This window comes from Octopus sinensis, unplaced genomic scaffold, assembly GCF_006345805.1.
Source record: "Octopus sinensis unplaced genomic scaffold, ASM634580v1 Contig20078, whole genome shotgun sequence".
NCBI classification, from domain to species: domain Eukaryota; kingdom Metazoa; phylum Mollusca; class Cephalopoda; order Octopoda; family Octopodidae; genus Octopus; species Octopus sinensis.
This window is the reverse complement of record NW_021836867.1, coordinates 18,013-36,660: the sequence shown is the minus strand read 5'-3', so window position 1 is coordinate 36,660 and position 18,648 is coordinate 18,013. Positions and strand designations below refer to the sequence as shown.

At 39.6% G+C, this 18,648-nt stretch overlaps 1 protein-coding gene across 1 annotated transcript; it reads right to left on the bottom strand.

Moving 5' to 3' along the window:
* Positions 1-8,294: 8,294 nt before the first annotated feature.
* On the bottom strand, positions 8,295-9,267 carry LOC118762059 (secreted protein C-like). Its single transcript, XM_036500300.1, has one exon. The coding sequence runs from the start codon at positions 8,927-8,929 to the stop codon at positions 8,357-8,359; it is 573 nt and encodes a 190-aa protein (XP_036356193.1). The 5' UTR covers positions 8,930-9,267; the 3' UTR covers positions 8,295-8,356.
* Positions 9,268-18,648: the final 9,381 nt, after the last annotated feature.

Below are 18,648 nucleotides of genomic sequence, written 5' to 3'. Positions count from 1 at the left end.
AGCCCACAACCTACGAGACCTCTTGGTCCACAGCTACTTCCCTAACCCATCCTCCCAACCCGGCTCGTTCCCCTGCTCCCGCCTACACTGCCGTACTTGCCTTTACATCTCCAACACCACCCTCATCACAGGCACTCATCATCGACCCTATCATATCACTGACCCCTTCACTTGCACTTCTAGCAACGTCATCTACAGCATCTCCTGCTCTTTCTGCCCTTCTTTATATATCGGTCAAACGGCACGCCGTTGGCTGACAGGTTCGTGGAACACCTCCGAGACATCAGACTCAGCAACGACACCCCGATCTCACGCCATTTCCCCTCTACCGGTCATTCTTTACAACACCTGTCTGTGTTCGGATTGTCCTTGCACAGGGGCCATCCAGACTCCCATCTTCGCCGTGAGCAGGGATTAATCTTCTCTCTTCGCTCCTTTCCGCCACATGGGCTCAACTCTTTTCCCCACCTCCCTTCCACTCTCTTCCTTCAACGTCACCCCCTCCCTCGTTACACCACCCCTACACATTCCAAACCCACTATTCCTATACATCACATCCCACCCGCACCCCATCCTTTAGACCCCACCCTTGCTTCCCCATTCTCATTTCCCCCACGCCATCACCACCACCCCACACAAGACCACACCATCACCACACCACCACATACACCACCATACCACACCACATCACACCACTCCGCACACACTAATACTGACCACTTCCCAGCACCTACACAATCATGGACGCACCTACACATGCACACACGCACACGTCAAGATCACCAGCCCCCTTCCACACGCACACACCCGCTCTTACATACACACGCATGCGCACCTTCGTTTTTATTATCTACTTATTATCTCCCTTTCTTCCTAGCTCTCCTGTGTGACCCCTCTGTCCCGCATTCAACATGATGGATCGCTAGCCACTAAACCTTTTCTATTTTCTTTCCCTGTTTATTTCTGTGTTCCTTTCTGTCAAAGAGCGTAGGCTCGAAACGTAAAAGACTTTCTCAATTCACGAGCTTTAAACTAATACATCTGTTTGTAGTTTACACACCTGTCTTCATCTTTTGTTTTATTGTTTGTAAATTCTCACCGTATATATATAATAATAATAATAAATATTAGGGAATAAATCCAAATTTACAAGGAAAAATCAGATTTAGGACTGAATCCAATTTTATAGTAAAATACTATATAATATTATTTAGAGACAAAACCACTATTATGCAAATCAAACAAAGAAAGACTTCATCCAATACATAAAAAATTTTATATAAATTAAATAAAATTAAAATTAAAATTAAATTTTATTTTATTTAATTTATATAAATTTTTTTATGTATTGGATTAAGTCTTTCTTTGTTTGATTTGCATAATAGTGGTTTTTCTCTAATTAATCTAATATAATATATATATATAATATATTATATATAGATATATATATATTATATATATATATATATTATATATATATAGATAGATAGTAGATAGATAGATAGATAGATAGATAGATAGATAGATAGATAGATGACAGATAGATAGATATGTATGTATTTGTGTGTCTCTGTTTGCCCCCACCATCGCGTGGCAACCGATGTTGGTGTGTTTACGCCCTGTAACATAGAGATTCGGCAAAAATGGACAGATAAAATAATTACTTGGCCTACAAAGTACTTGATTCAAATTGTACAACTAAAGGCAGTGCTCAAGCATAGCTGCAGTAAGATGATTGAAATGATTAAAAGAATAAAAGAATGTATATATTTACAAATATATATTTACACATATACATATATAATTATATATGTGTGTATGTGTGTGTGTGTGGTAATAATATAAATAATATATATATATATGTGTGTGTGTGTGTGTGTGTGTGTATGATACAAAAAAGGGACAACAAAACATCCAGACAGACGATACAAAGAAAACCAGGACGGGTCATTCGGAGTTTTCTATCCTTAGTCGAGTTCCAGATCATCTTTGCAATTTCTGCTGGTTATACTCGAGATTGTTCCAATCTGACCAGCCCCAAGGAAAAACTAAGCTAAGAGCATTAGATTCCTGGGAAGAAAGCAGCGATATATATATATATATATATATATATATAGATATATATATACATATATATAAACATATATATTAGAAAGAACCACCTTTTATCATTCAAAATGAACAATTAAATTACACTATCTAGAAAATTACATATTAATTACTATTAATTTTTTTACTATAATCATTTCTTAAATATAACCACGAAACATGTGTCATTATTCTACCAAATATATACGTTTTTATTATTATTTTGCAATTTACTTAATCATCGGTATATTATTGTTATTTTAATTTTTCTATTATAATTAATTTTCTAGATGGTGTAATTTAATTGTTCATTTTGAATTGATAAAAGGTGTTTTTTTCTAATTTTGTATATATATATATATATATATATATATCACGTGACCGACCATTGTTTTAGCCTTTGAATGACGCTGGCTAAGCGAGCAGGCCAACAGAAGAAAGAGTGGTGAAAGAGTACAGCAGGGATCACCACCCCCTACCGGAGCCTCGTGGAGCTTTTAGGTTTTTTCGCTCAATAAACACTCACAATGCCCGGTCTGGGAATCGAAACCGCGATCCTACGACCGCGAGTCCGCTGCCCTAACCACTTGGCCATTGCGCCTCACTATATATATATATATATAGATATATATATATATATATATATATATATATATATATAATATATATATATATATATATATATATATATATATATATATATATATATATATATTATATATATTATATTATATATATATATTATATATATATATATATATATATATATATATATATATATATATATATATATATATATATATATATATATATATATTATATATATATATAATATATATATATATATATATATATATATATATATATATATATATATAGTTATATATATATATATATATATATATATATATTATATTATATTATATTTTATTTTGGGAAATTTGATTTAGTATTCTAATTTGAATTTTTCCCTGTAAGTTAGGATTAATATTCTCTCAATAATTATCATATATATATATATATAATATATATATTATATATATATAATATATTACTTGGAATTCCTCTCCAGACTTCTGTTATGTGTGAGTGTCTGTGTGTTCGGGCGTATATTTATGAAACACAATTGTATGTCATTCTATGATTACATGATATGTTATATATGTGTAATGAAAAATTGCTGCACCAAATGCAGTGATAATAAGCCTATTCCAGGCCCAGCCACCATTTCAAAATAAATATTTACCAAAGTTTGCCAATTTCTATGCGTTACTTGCAATAAACAGTAATATCTTTAGGTACGAGTTTATCTTCATGGCCTACTGCAGTTGTAAAATTATCATAAGTTTAACCTTGCCGTTACCGCCATTGTTACATAGACATGTATGCGCGTACACATACACACACACACATATATATATAGTATATATATATATATATATATTATATATTAATATTATATATATATATATATATATATATATATATATATATATATCAGTATGTCTGCGCGGAGATAGAGGGAGAGAGGAGGAGAGAATGTGTCAGACAGACAGACAGACATACAAACTGTCAGACAGAGACAGATAGGGATATCACCAACTTGTCTAAGATATTGGTTTAGAGGAGAAAACGGCAGCGTTGATACGGTATTCAACTAGTCGCTCATATATTTAATTTACTTATCAGTCGTCTGTGATTTAAGAAATATTTGGCTGCCTTTTCTTGCAGCCTTAATGGAAACAGTTTCTTTCTCTTGTCACAGCGTCTGCACTATACAGGCGATGTATTAAATCTACGTGTTTCAGTTTGCTTGCTCGCTTGTTGCCAAAATTTACGCGATCTTCTGTGGTTGAAATTATCGAAACACGACTACTTTAACACGAAATAATTTTGAAAATATAAACTTTTCTCAACAACACTAAGAGTAAAAGATGTTTTATATGACACATTCTACCAGTGTTCGAAGTTTGAACGTGTTTAGTTACAAAAAATTAATTTCTCGATCTGCCGTTCAAAGGGAAAAGATCCGAATTTTGAAATAAGTCTCTATAAAACTAGATTTTGAACATCGAAAGGCTATGGAGGTCCACCAGAATAAAATAGTAATCAAAAGGGTCCATAGATAAAAAATGGTTGAGAACCCGTGTATGTCCCTATAAGACGGTTGAGTAGTGTATGAAAGAGACTCGGCTGCTGTTTCTAGTAGATCGATTAAATCTGTTCAGGCTCTTTCGTTGGCTCGTTACATACCACAGATTATTAAGGCCGTTGTATTGTTAATTTAAAGAAGAATTATTTCTCTCATTGGTCATTAATATTGATTTCAAATTTTAGCACAAGGCCAACAATTTCGGAGGAGGGTGTACGATTACCAATTAATATCATTAAAGAAGAGCTTTCCTTCCTCTGACTATCACACATTTCTTGATACATTTCTCCGATGACGGAATACCCGGTTTGTAATGTCTTCAATCGATACAATCATCCAATGGCCGGGATACACCAGAAATAGCTGTCAGAGACTATCTCTACTATCTTTACTAGTTTTGTATTATTTTGCTATGAATTGAATGAATCTAAATACCAATTGTTTGACTAATTGCTTTCCTCACTACTTTAACTGATTATATATATACAGGACAGGGTGTCCACAGAGTCTGGGTACATGGAGTAAATAAAATGATAACATAAACAATTAAATATAAGAAATAATAATTTTCCTTTTTTACTTTTGTTTAAATTAAATTTAAAAAATACTTTACTTTTCTAAATGCTGGTTGAGGAAAAGTTTCATCCATACAAGCTACAAAGGAAGACGACCCTGGTAGACGAATGCAGATGTGTGAATGGTTTTCAGATAAATTGGATGAAAATATCAATTTTACTAAAATGTAGACTTATTTAATCGAGTTCACTTGAATTTTGCAACGCGCATCAAGTTATACATTGAAAATTATGAAAATCATATTGAAAATATTATTTATTAAATATAATATTATAATATATAATATATATATATATATATATATATGGATAGATGGAAGCACTCCGTCGGTTACGACGATGAGGTTGATCCGAATCAACGGAACAGCCTGCTCGTGAAATTAACGTGTAAGTGGCTGAGCACTCCACAGACACGTGCACCCTTAACGTAGTTCTCGGGGATATTCAGCGTGACACAGAGAGTGACAAGGCCGGCCCCTTGAAATACAGGTACAACAGAAACAGGAAGTAAGAGTGAGAGAAAATTGTGGTGAAAGAGTACAGCAGGGATCACCACCATCCCCTGCCGGAGCCTCGTGGAGCTTTTAGGTGTTTTCTCTCAATAAACACTCACAACGCCCGGTCTGGGAATCGAAACCGCGAGTCCGCTGCCCTAACCACTGGGTCATTGCGCCTCCACATATATATATATAAAACATATGTGTGTATGTATAGGTTGTGATAGAGCCAAGAACTTCCCAATTTAACCGGGCAACTATTTTGTGTTCAACGTACTGTATAAACATTCTCTAAAACATTTCAACGTTATCGATGTAAAATAGTTTGCAGGTGGGAATCGAAACCGAACCGAAGAATTTGTAATTTTTATTTTTTTATTTCTACTTTATTAAATTCTTCTCTGTGTGGGGTACATACATTTTTGGCATATATATATTGCCAGTAGTAGCTCTGTTCAGATTTTTACCTCACTGAACTCATCACGCATGCGTAATCCTCGTCCATTTTGATACACTCCTACGTTTTACTGTTTCTACCTGTATATGTACGATATATACGCAGCATTTCATTTACAGAGGTAAGAATGCATTACCTATCGAAATCTTCACGTATTTCATCCAATTTAAACCATCATTCAACGGTTGAATTATTAATGCATTTAGCAACATAGCGTGTCGTCCGTGTATTTTTCGATAAACATCTCTACAACGTTTTTGTCGCGATAAAACCTTACCTGTGTCCAAAGCGAGAACACCAGAAATTATTTATTACCATTTATTTTTAAACAAGCTTAGCTTACTTAACTCGGTTACTGGAATATTAGAAAACCAATCCGTCACTAAAATCATCTGTGAGAATCTTTTCAGAAAATGAGTTCTTCAGAAGATGAACATCATACTGAATCCCATTCGAAGGATAATGAAGACATTTCTAGACCTTCTACATCTAAAATCGGGGACACTTGCCCACTTGGCTTAACTGCAGATCCTAATCCAGTGGCTGTCTCATCTCAGGACTCAAAAGTTAACGAAAAGCATCACTCACCATGTAGACGTTCCACAGTTAGTCCCAAAAAGGAAAAATGCGTCGAGCCAACCGATCTTTCACACAGTACAAACAGGCATGGAGCTGATGACGATACCCTTAATACTCCAGAGAAGCTTATCAAAACTGAATCGGTGCATGAACTAAGTACATCAAGACTACTACCTGAAGCTAATATACCAGGGAGCAGCATTCCACGTCCCAGTATGTCTAAAAGCCTACAACCCTACGAAGTTCATAATTTCTCAAAAAGCGAAGATTTTCGTCTCCAGCTCGGGCCAGAAATTGAAGAGACACTCAGATCAGGAAAAATAAGGCTGCCACCTCTGACAGAGTGCGGAACTTCACCTTCCAAAATGATCATGATAGAAACACGCCACAAAGTGCCAGAGAGCAACCAGGCTTCTAGCACACGAGAAAGTGAGAAAAGAGAAGGCGAAAGCGCGCCGGTACCCAGGAAACGTTTAAATGCTCCTGTACGCAGAATGCGTGGAAGACGGTCAGTACACGGAACGCAGGGAAGACGGGCAGTACACGGAACGCAGGGAAGACGGCCTGTGCGCGGCATACGTAGAAGACAGCCAATACGCGGAATACTTGGAAGCGCTCCTGCGCGCGGAATGCGTGGAAGCGCGCCGGTGCGCGGAATGCGTGGAAGCGCGCCGGTGCGCGGAATGCGTGGAAGCGCGCCGGTTCGCGGAATGCGTGGAAGCGCGCCGGTGCGCGGAATGCGTGGAAACGCGCCGGTGCGTGGAATACGTGGACGCGTCCCAGCGCGCGGAATGCGTGGAAGCGTCCCAGCGCGCGGAATGCGTGGGAGCGCTCCAGTGCGCGGAATGCGTGGGAGCGCTCCAGTGCGCGGAATGCGTGGGAGCGCTCCAGCGCGCGGAATGCGTGGGAGCGTTCCAGCGCGCGGAATGCGTGGAAGCGCTCCAGCGCGCGGATTGCCTGGAAGTACGCCAGTGCGCGGGAAAAGTAAAATCTCACGAGTGAAGAAAAATGTTAGAATCGTGGAAATGAATGTAGGTACTGGATGCACGCGAGCTAGAGGGAGACGTTGCAGCCCACCACAGAATAGAAGTGGGTGCTCGCTAGAGAGTAGGAGAAGGGAAAGCTCCCCTGTGAACCTTCAGTTCGATGACGTGTTATATTTATCTCAGACTTCCAGCACATTGGCGAGGCGATATCATCCAAGAATAGCTTTGAATGCACGATCTTACGGCTCAACATTGAACGAACAAAATTATGATGCATCAATGAGCAGCCACACACGAAGTGCGTCGATGAACAGATTGAACGATACAATGCTAATGGACAGTCAATACTTAAGAGATTTAAACAGATATCACGATAGGGTGATAGAAGAACTATATTTTTTCATCGAGTTACTTGAAAGGTATTCTATATGGGCAGAAATAGAACGGATCCAAAGGAGATCTGAAGGTACACAAACTCAGATGAGATCTGTTGGTGTTCAAACCGAGACCACGTCTGTAAGTGCATCGAATCAGACCAGAGATACATGTATACAGGTACAGCCCAGACCTACAACTGGACAGGCATTCGATGTGTCGATAAATAGGTTTCATCACATGCAGCCAAGAAACAGATTACACTGTCTCAGTCCAACAAGTTCTGTTCGTGGAGCACCACATACCTGTTCTGCAGCAAGCGAAAATAATCAGTCCAGATCCTGTTGGGCATGCGGCGAGTCGTACATGATAGGAAGTATGCATTCTCAAAAATCACCAACAAGTGGACAGTCGGCCTGTTTGTCAATAAACAGGCCGTCTTGCAGTACGTCGACAAGCGAGTTGCATCATGACGACCCGATGTTAAGCACATACGACTACCGCCCGTTAGCAAGCGCATGGCACGGTGACTCGCTGGCAAATGATTATGTGCCCAGCACGTCGGTGAGGGAGGAGCTTCACAATACAAATAGAGAACAGGATTTACATCAGGCTGAACATGGAGAAACCTCTTACAGTGTACAACCTCAGGAACCTTCTAGTGACAAAAGAGAATCAGCAGACGCGGAAGTTCCGGACTTAGAGTTGCCGGTCGTGGATGAGTCGGTCGTGGATTTGCCGGACTTGGAATTTCCAGCATTGGAAGTGCCGGTCGGGGAATTGCCGGTCGTACAATTGCCGACTGTGCAATTGCCGTTCGTGGAATTGCCGGACTTGGAATTGCCGGACGAAGAATCGCCGAACTTGGAATTGTCGGACGAGGAATCGTCGGACGTGGAATCGTCGGATGAGGAAATGCCGGACTTGATATTGCCGGACTTGATATTGCCGAACGATGAATTGCCGGACTTGATATTGCCGAACGATGAATTGCCGGACTTGGAATCGTCGGACGAGGAAATACCGAACTTGGTATTGGTGGACGAAGAATCGTCGAACGAGGAAATGCCGGACTTGATATTGCCGGACGAGGAATTGCCGGTCGTGGAATTGCTGGTCGAGGAATCGCCAGACGAGAGATCGTCGAGCGTAGAGTCGACAACTGGAAGATGACCACCGAGGTTTCGACAGACGACAGCTGAGAATCTTCGACTACTCATCAAAGCTGAGCATATTAAATGTGTTTATTTATAATTTTTATTAAAACCCGCAAACTATTCATGCCATATTGACGAGTTGTTTTTATAAATAGTTCGTTGACACAAACTCAATTCTGAATATAGGAATCAAACAAGCATTCAAAAGTGACTGACAATATTAAAAGTTGTAAAATAGAGGCTGATAATTCTATTTCATCTCATAAACATACTTTTCCAACACAGTATTACAAATATATTCGAAAACAGATTTCACGATAACTATGGCAATACGTATCGTTTTTACTCAAATGTTGTAAAGAAGAACTGTAATAATAATCCTATTATTTCAGTGAAAAAAAAAAAAAATTAACCAATTTGAATGGTATTTGATGCGACGAATATTTATTCATTACCTTTTAAGTTTATTATGTGAAGGTGCATGACTCAGTGGTTAGAGCGTAGAGCTTACGATCGTGAGGTTGTGAGTTCGATTCTCGGACCGGGCTGTGTGTTGTGTTCTTGAGCAAGACACTTTATTTCACGTTGCTCCAATTAACTCAGCTGTAGAAATGAGTTGCGACGTCACTGGTGCCAAGCTGTATCGGCCCCTTTGCCTTGTTATCCTTGGATAACATCAGTGGTATGGAGAGGGGATGCCGGTATGCATCGGCTACAGCTGGTCTTCCACAAACAACCTTGCCCGGGCTTATGCCACGGAGGGTAACTTTCTAGGTGCAATCATGACCGAAGGGGATCTCCTATTCCTATGTTTATTAAGGCCAACTGATCGCTTTGCTCCAGATATTTCAAAGAAACTTGTATAAACAATCCTGAATTATTGCTAAATATTGTCTCCCATCCTATTGTAAAATAACGTAAGCAGAATACTCCAGTTAACAATCACATCAATACTGTTTTTATTGTCGAATCAACTGATATATATGTATGTATATAAGGCGGCGAGCTGGCAGAAACGTTAGCACGCCGGGTGAAATACGTAGCCGTATTTCGTCTGCCGTTACGTACTGAGTTCAAATTTCGCCAAGGTCGACTTTGCCTTTCATCCTTTCGGGGTCGATAAATTAAGTACCAGTTACGCACGGGGTCGATCTAATCAACTTATTCCGTTTGTCTGTCCTTGTTTGTCCCCTCTGTGTTTAGCCCCTTGTGGGTAGTAAAGAAATATATATATATGTATATATGTATGCATATCAGTTCGCTCATAAACGATTAATCGTACTCCTTATAAAATCTTTTGTTTGATTTCAGTATAATGCAGTGTACAGAAATTTCTGTTGCAAGCTACAAACGTTCCTTAGAAAAATTTAGGTTTTTATAGAAAATTCTTCGAAGTTAGGTGTCATTTCATATTTTAATTTTGCTGACAGCCATTTTTTTTTTTTGTATAAATAAACATTCAATCTTTTATACCGTGTTATTAATTTTGCTTATGTAGCTTATAACGTCTGATACGGAAGAACAAGTCATTTCTGGCTGTAGTTTTTCTGTTTATACACAGAAAAGATTTAATTCTACACAACCTTTAGCCTCTTTAAATCTGAAATAGATTTGCGTTGTAAATTGATCTTTGTTTTAAACGTCACCATCTCGTCTTTCACGTATGTTGTCTCTAATGCAACATTATCAAATGTGTCCTTCTTTCTTTTGCGATTTGAGTTTGCTGCAATTTCTAGCTTCTTTGAGCTACTTTATTTCTTCGCTCGTTCTTCGTTAGCCACTGCTGGTTTTTGCTTACTTTGCTTGTACAAAACCGCAGAGATCGACAGCTAACCCAGTCTATAATTATATTGGGACTTTCAGCTACAGCACAATTTTACAGTTGACCATTTCTCTGCAGCGCTGTTTCCCTCCAAAGCCATTACATTTTATTAATTCTTGACACCTCAGTTTATCTCACTCTATATAGGTATTATATATACACATCAGAACTGAGTTAACTTCAAATCCTTACACATCGATCTTGACAGGAAGGACACAAACCTAAAAAGTTAATATTTATAAGACTACTCAGTCAGAATTGACCTGCGACTAAACACTTCACTACTATTAAATATCTTAAGTTCTGTGTACTGTTCTATCCTTTTACGTTTTATAAGATTGATCTGGTGAATTAATTGTCCTAATTTGTAGGAAATTACCGGAGTGTGTTCTTGTAATAAGCAGCCGATATAAGCACGATTAAATGGCGTTCATCTTGTCATATATGTATCTGGTTGTAGAAAAAATATAGAAGTCGTAACATTAATTCTTTTCCCAATGTACGTTATTTGCTAATCAAGAAGCATTTCGGCCATATAAGTTGATTAGAATGTAAAGACAGACGAAATACCGCTAACGTTTCTGCCGGCTCTCCGCATTTACGTCAAATTCATTTCTTTATTACCCACTGGGGAGGGGCTAAACATAGAGGGAACAAACAAAAGGATTAAGTCGATTACATCGACCCCAGTGCGAAACTGGTACATCTGAAAGGATGAAAGGCAAGGTCGACCTCGGTGGAGTTTGAACTCAGAATGTAACGGCAGACAAAATATCGCTAAGCATTTCGCACGGCGTGCTAACGTTTCTTATTTCTTTATTGCCCACAAGGGGCTAAACAGAGGGGGCAAACAAGGACAGACAAAGGGATTAAGTCAAATACATCGACCCAGTGCGCGACTGGTACTAAATTTATCTACCCCGAAAGTATGAAAGGCAAAGTCGACCTTGGCGGAAATTGAACTCAGAACGTAACGGCCGACGAAATACGGCTACGCATTTCGCCCGGCGTGCTAACGATTCTGCCAGCTCGCCGCATTTACGTCAAATTTGTTTCTTTATTGCTCACAGGGGAGGGGCTAGACATAGAGAGGACAAACAAAAGGATTAAGTCGATTACATCGACCCCAGTGCGAAACTGGTACATCTGAAAGGATGAAAGGCAAGGTCGACCTCAGCGGAGTTTGAACTCAGAATGTAACGGTAGACAAAATATCGCTAAGCATTTCGCACGGCGTGCTAACGTTTCTTATTTCTTTATTGCCCATAAGGGGCTAAACAGAAGGGGCCAAACAAGGATTGACAAAGGGATTAAGTCGATTACATCGACCCAGTGCGCGACTGGTACTAAATTTATCTACCCCGAAAGTATGAAAGGCAAAGTCGACCTCGGCGGAATTTGAACTCAGAACGTAACGGCCGACGAAATACGGCTACGCATTTCGTCCGGCGTGCTAACGTTTCGGCCAGCTCGCCCCACTTTACGTCGAATTGATATTGCCTGTACAGGCGTACGGTGTGCTACGGAGAGAGAGTGAGGAGGGAGAGAGAGAGAAAGACAAGGGGAAAACGGTTTTCATCTTCGCAGTTGTTCATCAAATCTAATTCCAAACGAAGGTGTCGAAATTTCATTCCCTTGATATTTTACTCTAACGATTGTAAACAGAAAGAAGGAAGCGGGTGGGTCGCTCATTCTGCGACGAGGTCAGCTGCTGACAATTATAAAACATCTCGGCCGAAGCACGTGATGTGTGTAAAAATCCTCTCCCTATGGGGGCTTTTCAGCGGTTCACGGTCTGGGGTAAGAGGAGTTTCTGGATCGCGACACTATAAACACATTCTTAGTAACCTCTTTATTTCTTGGTCGACAGAGTACAACAAAATAAACAAATGGAAACAAAGAGATCCACCGCAAACCCTATAGTTTATGAAGAATACATGTATCCCTTTATATTTATCACTGAGTATATAATTTATTGGTTTCCAATTTTGGCACAAAGCCAGTAATTTCACAGGAGGGGGTTATAAGTCGATTACATCGACACCAGTATTCAACTGGTATCATTTCATTGACCCCCCACCCCACGAAAGGATGAAAAGCAAAGTCAACCTCGGCGGAGTCACTAAGTACTTATTTTTTTTTTAAGCCCGGTACTTATTCTATCGATCATTTTTGCCTAACAGCTAAGTTACCGGGACGTAAACACACCAACACCGGTTTTCGAGTGGTGATGGGGGAGGGCGGATAGCTGGCAGAATCGTTCGCACGCCGGGCAAAATGTTTAGCAGTATTTCGTCTGCCGTTACGTTCTGAGTTCAAATTCCGCCTAGGTCGACTTTGCCTTTCATCCTTTTGGGGTCGATAAATTCAGTACCAGTTACGCACTGGGGTCGATGTAATCGACTTAATCCGTTTGTCTGTCCCTGTTTGTCCCCTCTATGTTTAACCCCTTGTGGGCAATAAAAAAAACAGATGGGTGGGGGCGGACAAACACACACACATACACACATATATACGATGAGCTTCTTTCAGTTTCCGTCTACCAAATTCACTCACAAGGCTTTGGTTGACCCGAGACTATAGTAGAAGACACTTGCCCAATGTGTCACGCAGTAGGACTGAACCTAGTACTATGTAATTGGGAAACAAGCTTCTTATCACACAACCGAGGTTGACTTTACCTTTCATCATTTCACGGTCGTTAAATTAAGTACCAGTTGCGTTCTGAGGTCGATCTAATCGATTGGGCCCCTTCCCCCGAAATTTCGGGCATTGTGCCTGGAGTAGAAAACAATAATTAATATTCGCCATGCTTAAAATTCGTAAACGACAACTTCATCGTATCTTTTTTCCCTTTTTTTTATGTCGGATCCCATTGATTTATTTTTATTTTCAAAAAGTTAACTTATTGACTGACTCACATACATATTTTATTCAACACATGCGCGCGCGCACACTTAATTTATCGACCCCGAAATGATGAAAGGCAAAGTCGACCTCGGCGGAATTTGAACTCAGAACGTAGCGACAGACGAAATACCGCTAAGCATTTCGCCCGGTGCGCTAACGTTTCTGCCAGCTGGCCGCCTTAAGTGCTTGTACTTTATCCGTTACTTCGAAATTTTGAGGGGTTTATTGTTTTGCAATGAATTCATCCCACCATCCATTTCTGCCCTTCCCCCACTATTCTTGTGAGAGTTTTGCGGGAGGGTAAGAGCCCTCGGACACAACCTCCATAGTATCCTACTTAATGCAACAGTCATGAAAGCTCTCTTGCTGGATTCCCGAGCGTGATCAACGAAGAGAATGGATATTTTTCAACTACCTCGCTCGTAGTCTACCGATCTACCAGAAGGTTCCTGCCGGTTGGTTCGGCTTGAATCTATCTTGCGATCCTCTCCTACGACACCCTAACCACTTGACCGTAGAACCTGAGCTGCGATCTATCAATGTGGAGATGTAGCGGCTTGACCAGGGGAAACACCCTGATCTCCAAGCTAGGTGCCTTATCTGCGAATTGAGAATTAAAGGTTTTTACTTAGGCAACAGACCAGCAATTAAGAATAAATTAATATAAATAACTACAATATCTATTTCTTTATTACCCACAAAGGGCTAAAGATAGAGGGGAAAAACAAGGACAGACATAGGTATTAAGTCGATTACATCGACCCAGTGCGTAACTGGTACTTAATTTATCGACCCCGAAAGGATGAAAGGTAAAGTCGACCTCGGCGGAATTTGAACTCAGAACGTGACGGCAGACGAAATACCGTTAAGCATTTCGCCCGGCGTGCTAACGTTTCTGCCAGCTCGCCGCCAAATAACCTATTTCTTTACTACCCACAAGGGGCTAAACACAGAGGGGACAAACAAGGACAGACAAACGGATTAAGTCGATTACACCGACCCCAGTGCGAAACTGGTACTTAATTTATCGACTCCAAAAGGATGAAAGGCAAAGTCGACCTCGGCGGAATTTGAACTCAGAACGTAACGACAAACGAAATACCGCTAAGCATTTCGCCCGGCGTGCTAACGTGTCTGCCAGCTCGCCGCTTTCCAGCTCATCTATAAATATAATTTTCGTTGACTTGTTTTCTTTTTATCTTGTACTCAATGAGGAAAGCTGTGTCCAAGCCCTTATCTTACACTCAATGAGGGAAGCTGTGTCCGAGCTCCTTTATGGGCTTAATGGGAAGGAATGAGGAAGGTATCTTCAAACCGTAACCTAGCCCAAATGTTTGCAATACAGAAGTCTTCGCTAAAGACACCCAGGGTGCCAGATGGTGATGCTGTTAAACTGAGTGGGAGATTAAACCTACCACTCAAGTAGTGGCCATGGTAGGATTTGAACTAATATAAAGAAACGAAAATGAGAAAAAAAAAATCAAAACAAAAGCAAAATGGAAAAATTCCTAAAGACATCAGTTTCGTCATTCTCATCTTTGAACGGTAGATCGAGAAATTAATTTTTTGTAACCAAACACTTTCAAACTTCGGACACTGGTAGAATGTGTCATATAAAATATCTTTTACTCTTAGTGTTGTTGAGAAAATTTTATATTTTCAAAGTTATTTCGTGTTAAAGTTGTCGTATTTCGCTAGTTTCAACCAATCAATGACGTGTATTCAGTTGAATAAAAGTACTGCCGTTGTTTGTCAACGGATCGATGAAATAAGTACTAGGGCTCTCCACTCTCCGAAATTTCAGGTTTTATGTCTGATAATAAAAAGGATTATTAAGACGACGTACTGGCTGAATCGTGACAAAATGCATTTCGGACAAAATGCATTTTGTCTGTCTTTACGTTCTGAATAAAATTTCGCCAAAATTTGAAACCAATATCTGGTATGTGTAAGGCGGCAATTTGGCAGAATTATTAGGGCGCTAAGCATAATGCTTAGCAGGATATCGTCCGTTTTGCCGTTCTGAGTTCAAGTTCCACCGAGGACGACTTTGCTTTTCATCCCTTCGGGGTCGATGAAATAAACGCCAGTGAAAGACTGGGATCGATGTAATCGACTCGCCCTTTCCCCCAAAATTCCATGCCTTGTGCCTATAGTAGAAAGGATTATTATTATTATTATTATTATTATTATTAATATCATTATTATTATTATTATTATTATTATTATTATTAATATCATTATTATTATTATTATTATTATTATTAATATCATTATTATTATTATTATTATTATTATTAATATCATTATTATTATTATTATTATTATTATTATTAATATCATTATTATTATTATATTATTATTATTATTGCGGCGAGCTGGCAGAAACGTTAGCACGCCGGGCGAAATGCGTAGTCGTATTTCGTCTGCCGTTACGTTCTGAGCTCAAATTCCGCCGAGGTCGACTTTGCCTTTCAACCTTTCGGGGTCGATAAATTAAGTACCAGTTACGCACTGGGGTCGATATAATCGACTTAATCCTTTTGTCTGTTCTTGTTTGTCTCCTCTGTCTTGAGCCCCTTGTGGGTAGTAAAGAAATAGGTATTTCGCCCGTTGCAACGTTCTGAGTTCTAATTCCGCCGAGGTCGACTTTGCCTTTCATCCTTTCGGGATCGATAAATTCAGTACCAGTTACGAATTGGGGTCGATGTTATCGACTTATATCCCTTCTCCAAAATTTGAGGCCTTGCGCTTCCAGTAGAAATTATTATTATTATTATTATTATTATTATTATTATTATTAAGTAATAGTGGTGGTAGTAGTAGTAGTAGTAGTAGTAGTATATAATCGGCATTTAAAGTACGGTGGATAATGTTTTGTATAAACATCTCAGAATAGTAAGGTTAACGAAGCAATAGAAATGCTAATGTTAGTCGGTCAAGAAGATTATTGATTCAAAGTCAAAATAAAAACTCTGCTATCCGATGCGACAAAACAGACAAAATTTAAAGAGTATACGAAGAGTGTCATCTTGGATTTACGAAACTTAAGATGTTGTAAGAGGAGTAGTTGAACAGGGAAGTGTTTGCCGAGTTGAGTTGCTTTATTTTTATGCTGTATCTGTTACAATATTAACCGAATTACATTTAGATTTTATATCCTTCTTTCACACAAACTCCTCAAATTAAAGTGCTGATTAGAAACGTTAGGACCGTACAATGGATCTTTTATCTTAATAGTTTCAGGCATTAGACCGTGGCCATGCTGGGGCACGGACTTCAAAGGTTTTGTGTTAAATGATTTGATCCCGGAACTTACTTTTTTAAAGCTGGTCTGTTTTGCCGAACCGCTAGGATATGGGGACGTAAACACACCAGCATCGTTTTGTCAGGCGGTGGTGGAACACAAACGCAGACACACACACACACATACATGTATGTGTGTGTGTGTGTTGGTGTGTGTGTGTGTGTGTGTGTGTGTGTCTGTGTGTGCGTAGTTGTTAATATTTTTGTTTAAATGATTTGATCCCGGAACTTACTTTTTTAAAGCTGGTCTGTTTTGCCGGACCGCTAGGATATGGGGACGTAAACACACCAGCATCGTTTTGTCAGGCGGTGGTGGGACACAAACGCAGACACACACACACACATACATGTATGTGTGTGTGTGTGGTGTGTGTGTCTGTTGTGTGCGTAGTTGTTAATATTTTTGTTTAAATGATTTGATCCCGGAACTTACTTTTTTAAAGCTGGTCTGTTTTGCCGGACCGCTAGGATATGGGGACGTAAACACACCAGCATCGTTTTGTCAGGCGGTGGTGGGACACAAACGCAGACACACACACACACATACATGTATGTGTGTGTGTGTGGTGTGTGTGTCTGTTGTGTGCGTAGTTGTTAATATTTTTGTTTAAATGATTTGATCCCGGAACTTACTTTTTTAAAGCTGGTCTGTTTTGCCGGACCGCTAGGATATGGGGACGTAAACACACCAGCATCGTTTTGTCAGGCGGTGGTGGGACACAAACGCAGACACACACACACACATACATTATGTATGTGTGTGTGTGTGTGTGTGTGTGTGTGTGTGTGTGTGTGTGTCTGTGTGTGCGTAGTTGTTAATATTTTTGTTTAAATGATTTGATCCCGGAACTTACTTTTTTAAAGCTGGTCTGTTTTGCCGGACCGCTAGGATATGGGGACGTAAACACACCAGCATCGTTTTTTGTCAGGCGGTGGTGGGACACAAACGCAGACCCCACACACATACATGTATGTGTGTGTGTGTGTGTGTGTGTGTGTGTGTTGTGTTGTGTGTGTCTGTGTGTGCGTAGTTGTTAATATTTTTGTTTAAATGATTTGATCCCGGAACTTACTTTTTTAAAGCTGGTCTGTTTTGCCGGACCGCTAGGATATGGGGACGTAAACACACCACCAGCATCGTTTTGTCAGGTGGTGGTGGGACACAAACGCAGACCACACACACACATACATGTATGTGTGTTTGTGTGTGTGTGTTGTGTGTCTTTGTGTGCGTAGTTGTTAATATTTTTGTTTAAATGATTTGATCCCGGAACTTACTTTTTTAAAGCTGGTCTGTTTTGCCGGACCGCTAGGATATGGGGACGTAAACACACCAGCATCGTTTTGTCAGGCGGTGGTGGAACACACACGCACACGCACACACACACACGTGTGTGTGTGTGTCTAGTTAATATTTAGCAGAAACAACAGAGTGACTCTAAGTCCGAGAGTTACGTGCGTTGGCAGGAAAGGCAAAATCGACTTCGATGATATTTGAACTCAGAATATAATCATAGGCGAAATGCAGCCGAGCATTCGCCCGACGTGTAAACGATTCTCCCATCTCTCTGCCTTAAATTTATCTAATAATGAATACATATAATTCGCACTATATACTTTACATAATGAGTATTTTTTCCTCCAGGTGCTACTCTTTTCCCCAATATATATATATGTAAATATGTCTGTATGGGTAATCATATGTGCATGCGTGTGTGTATGTGTAAATATGTTTGCATGTATG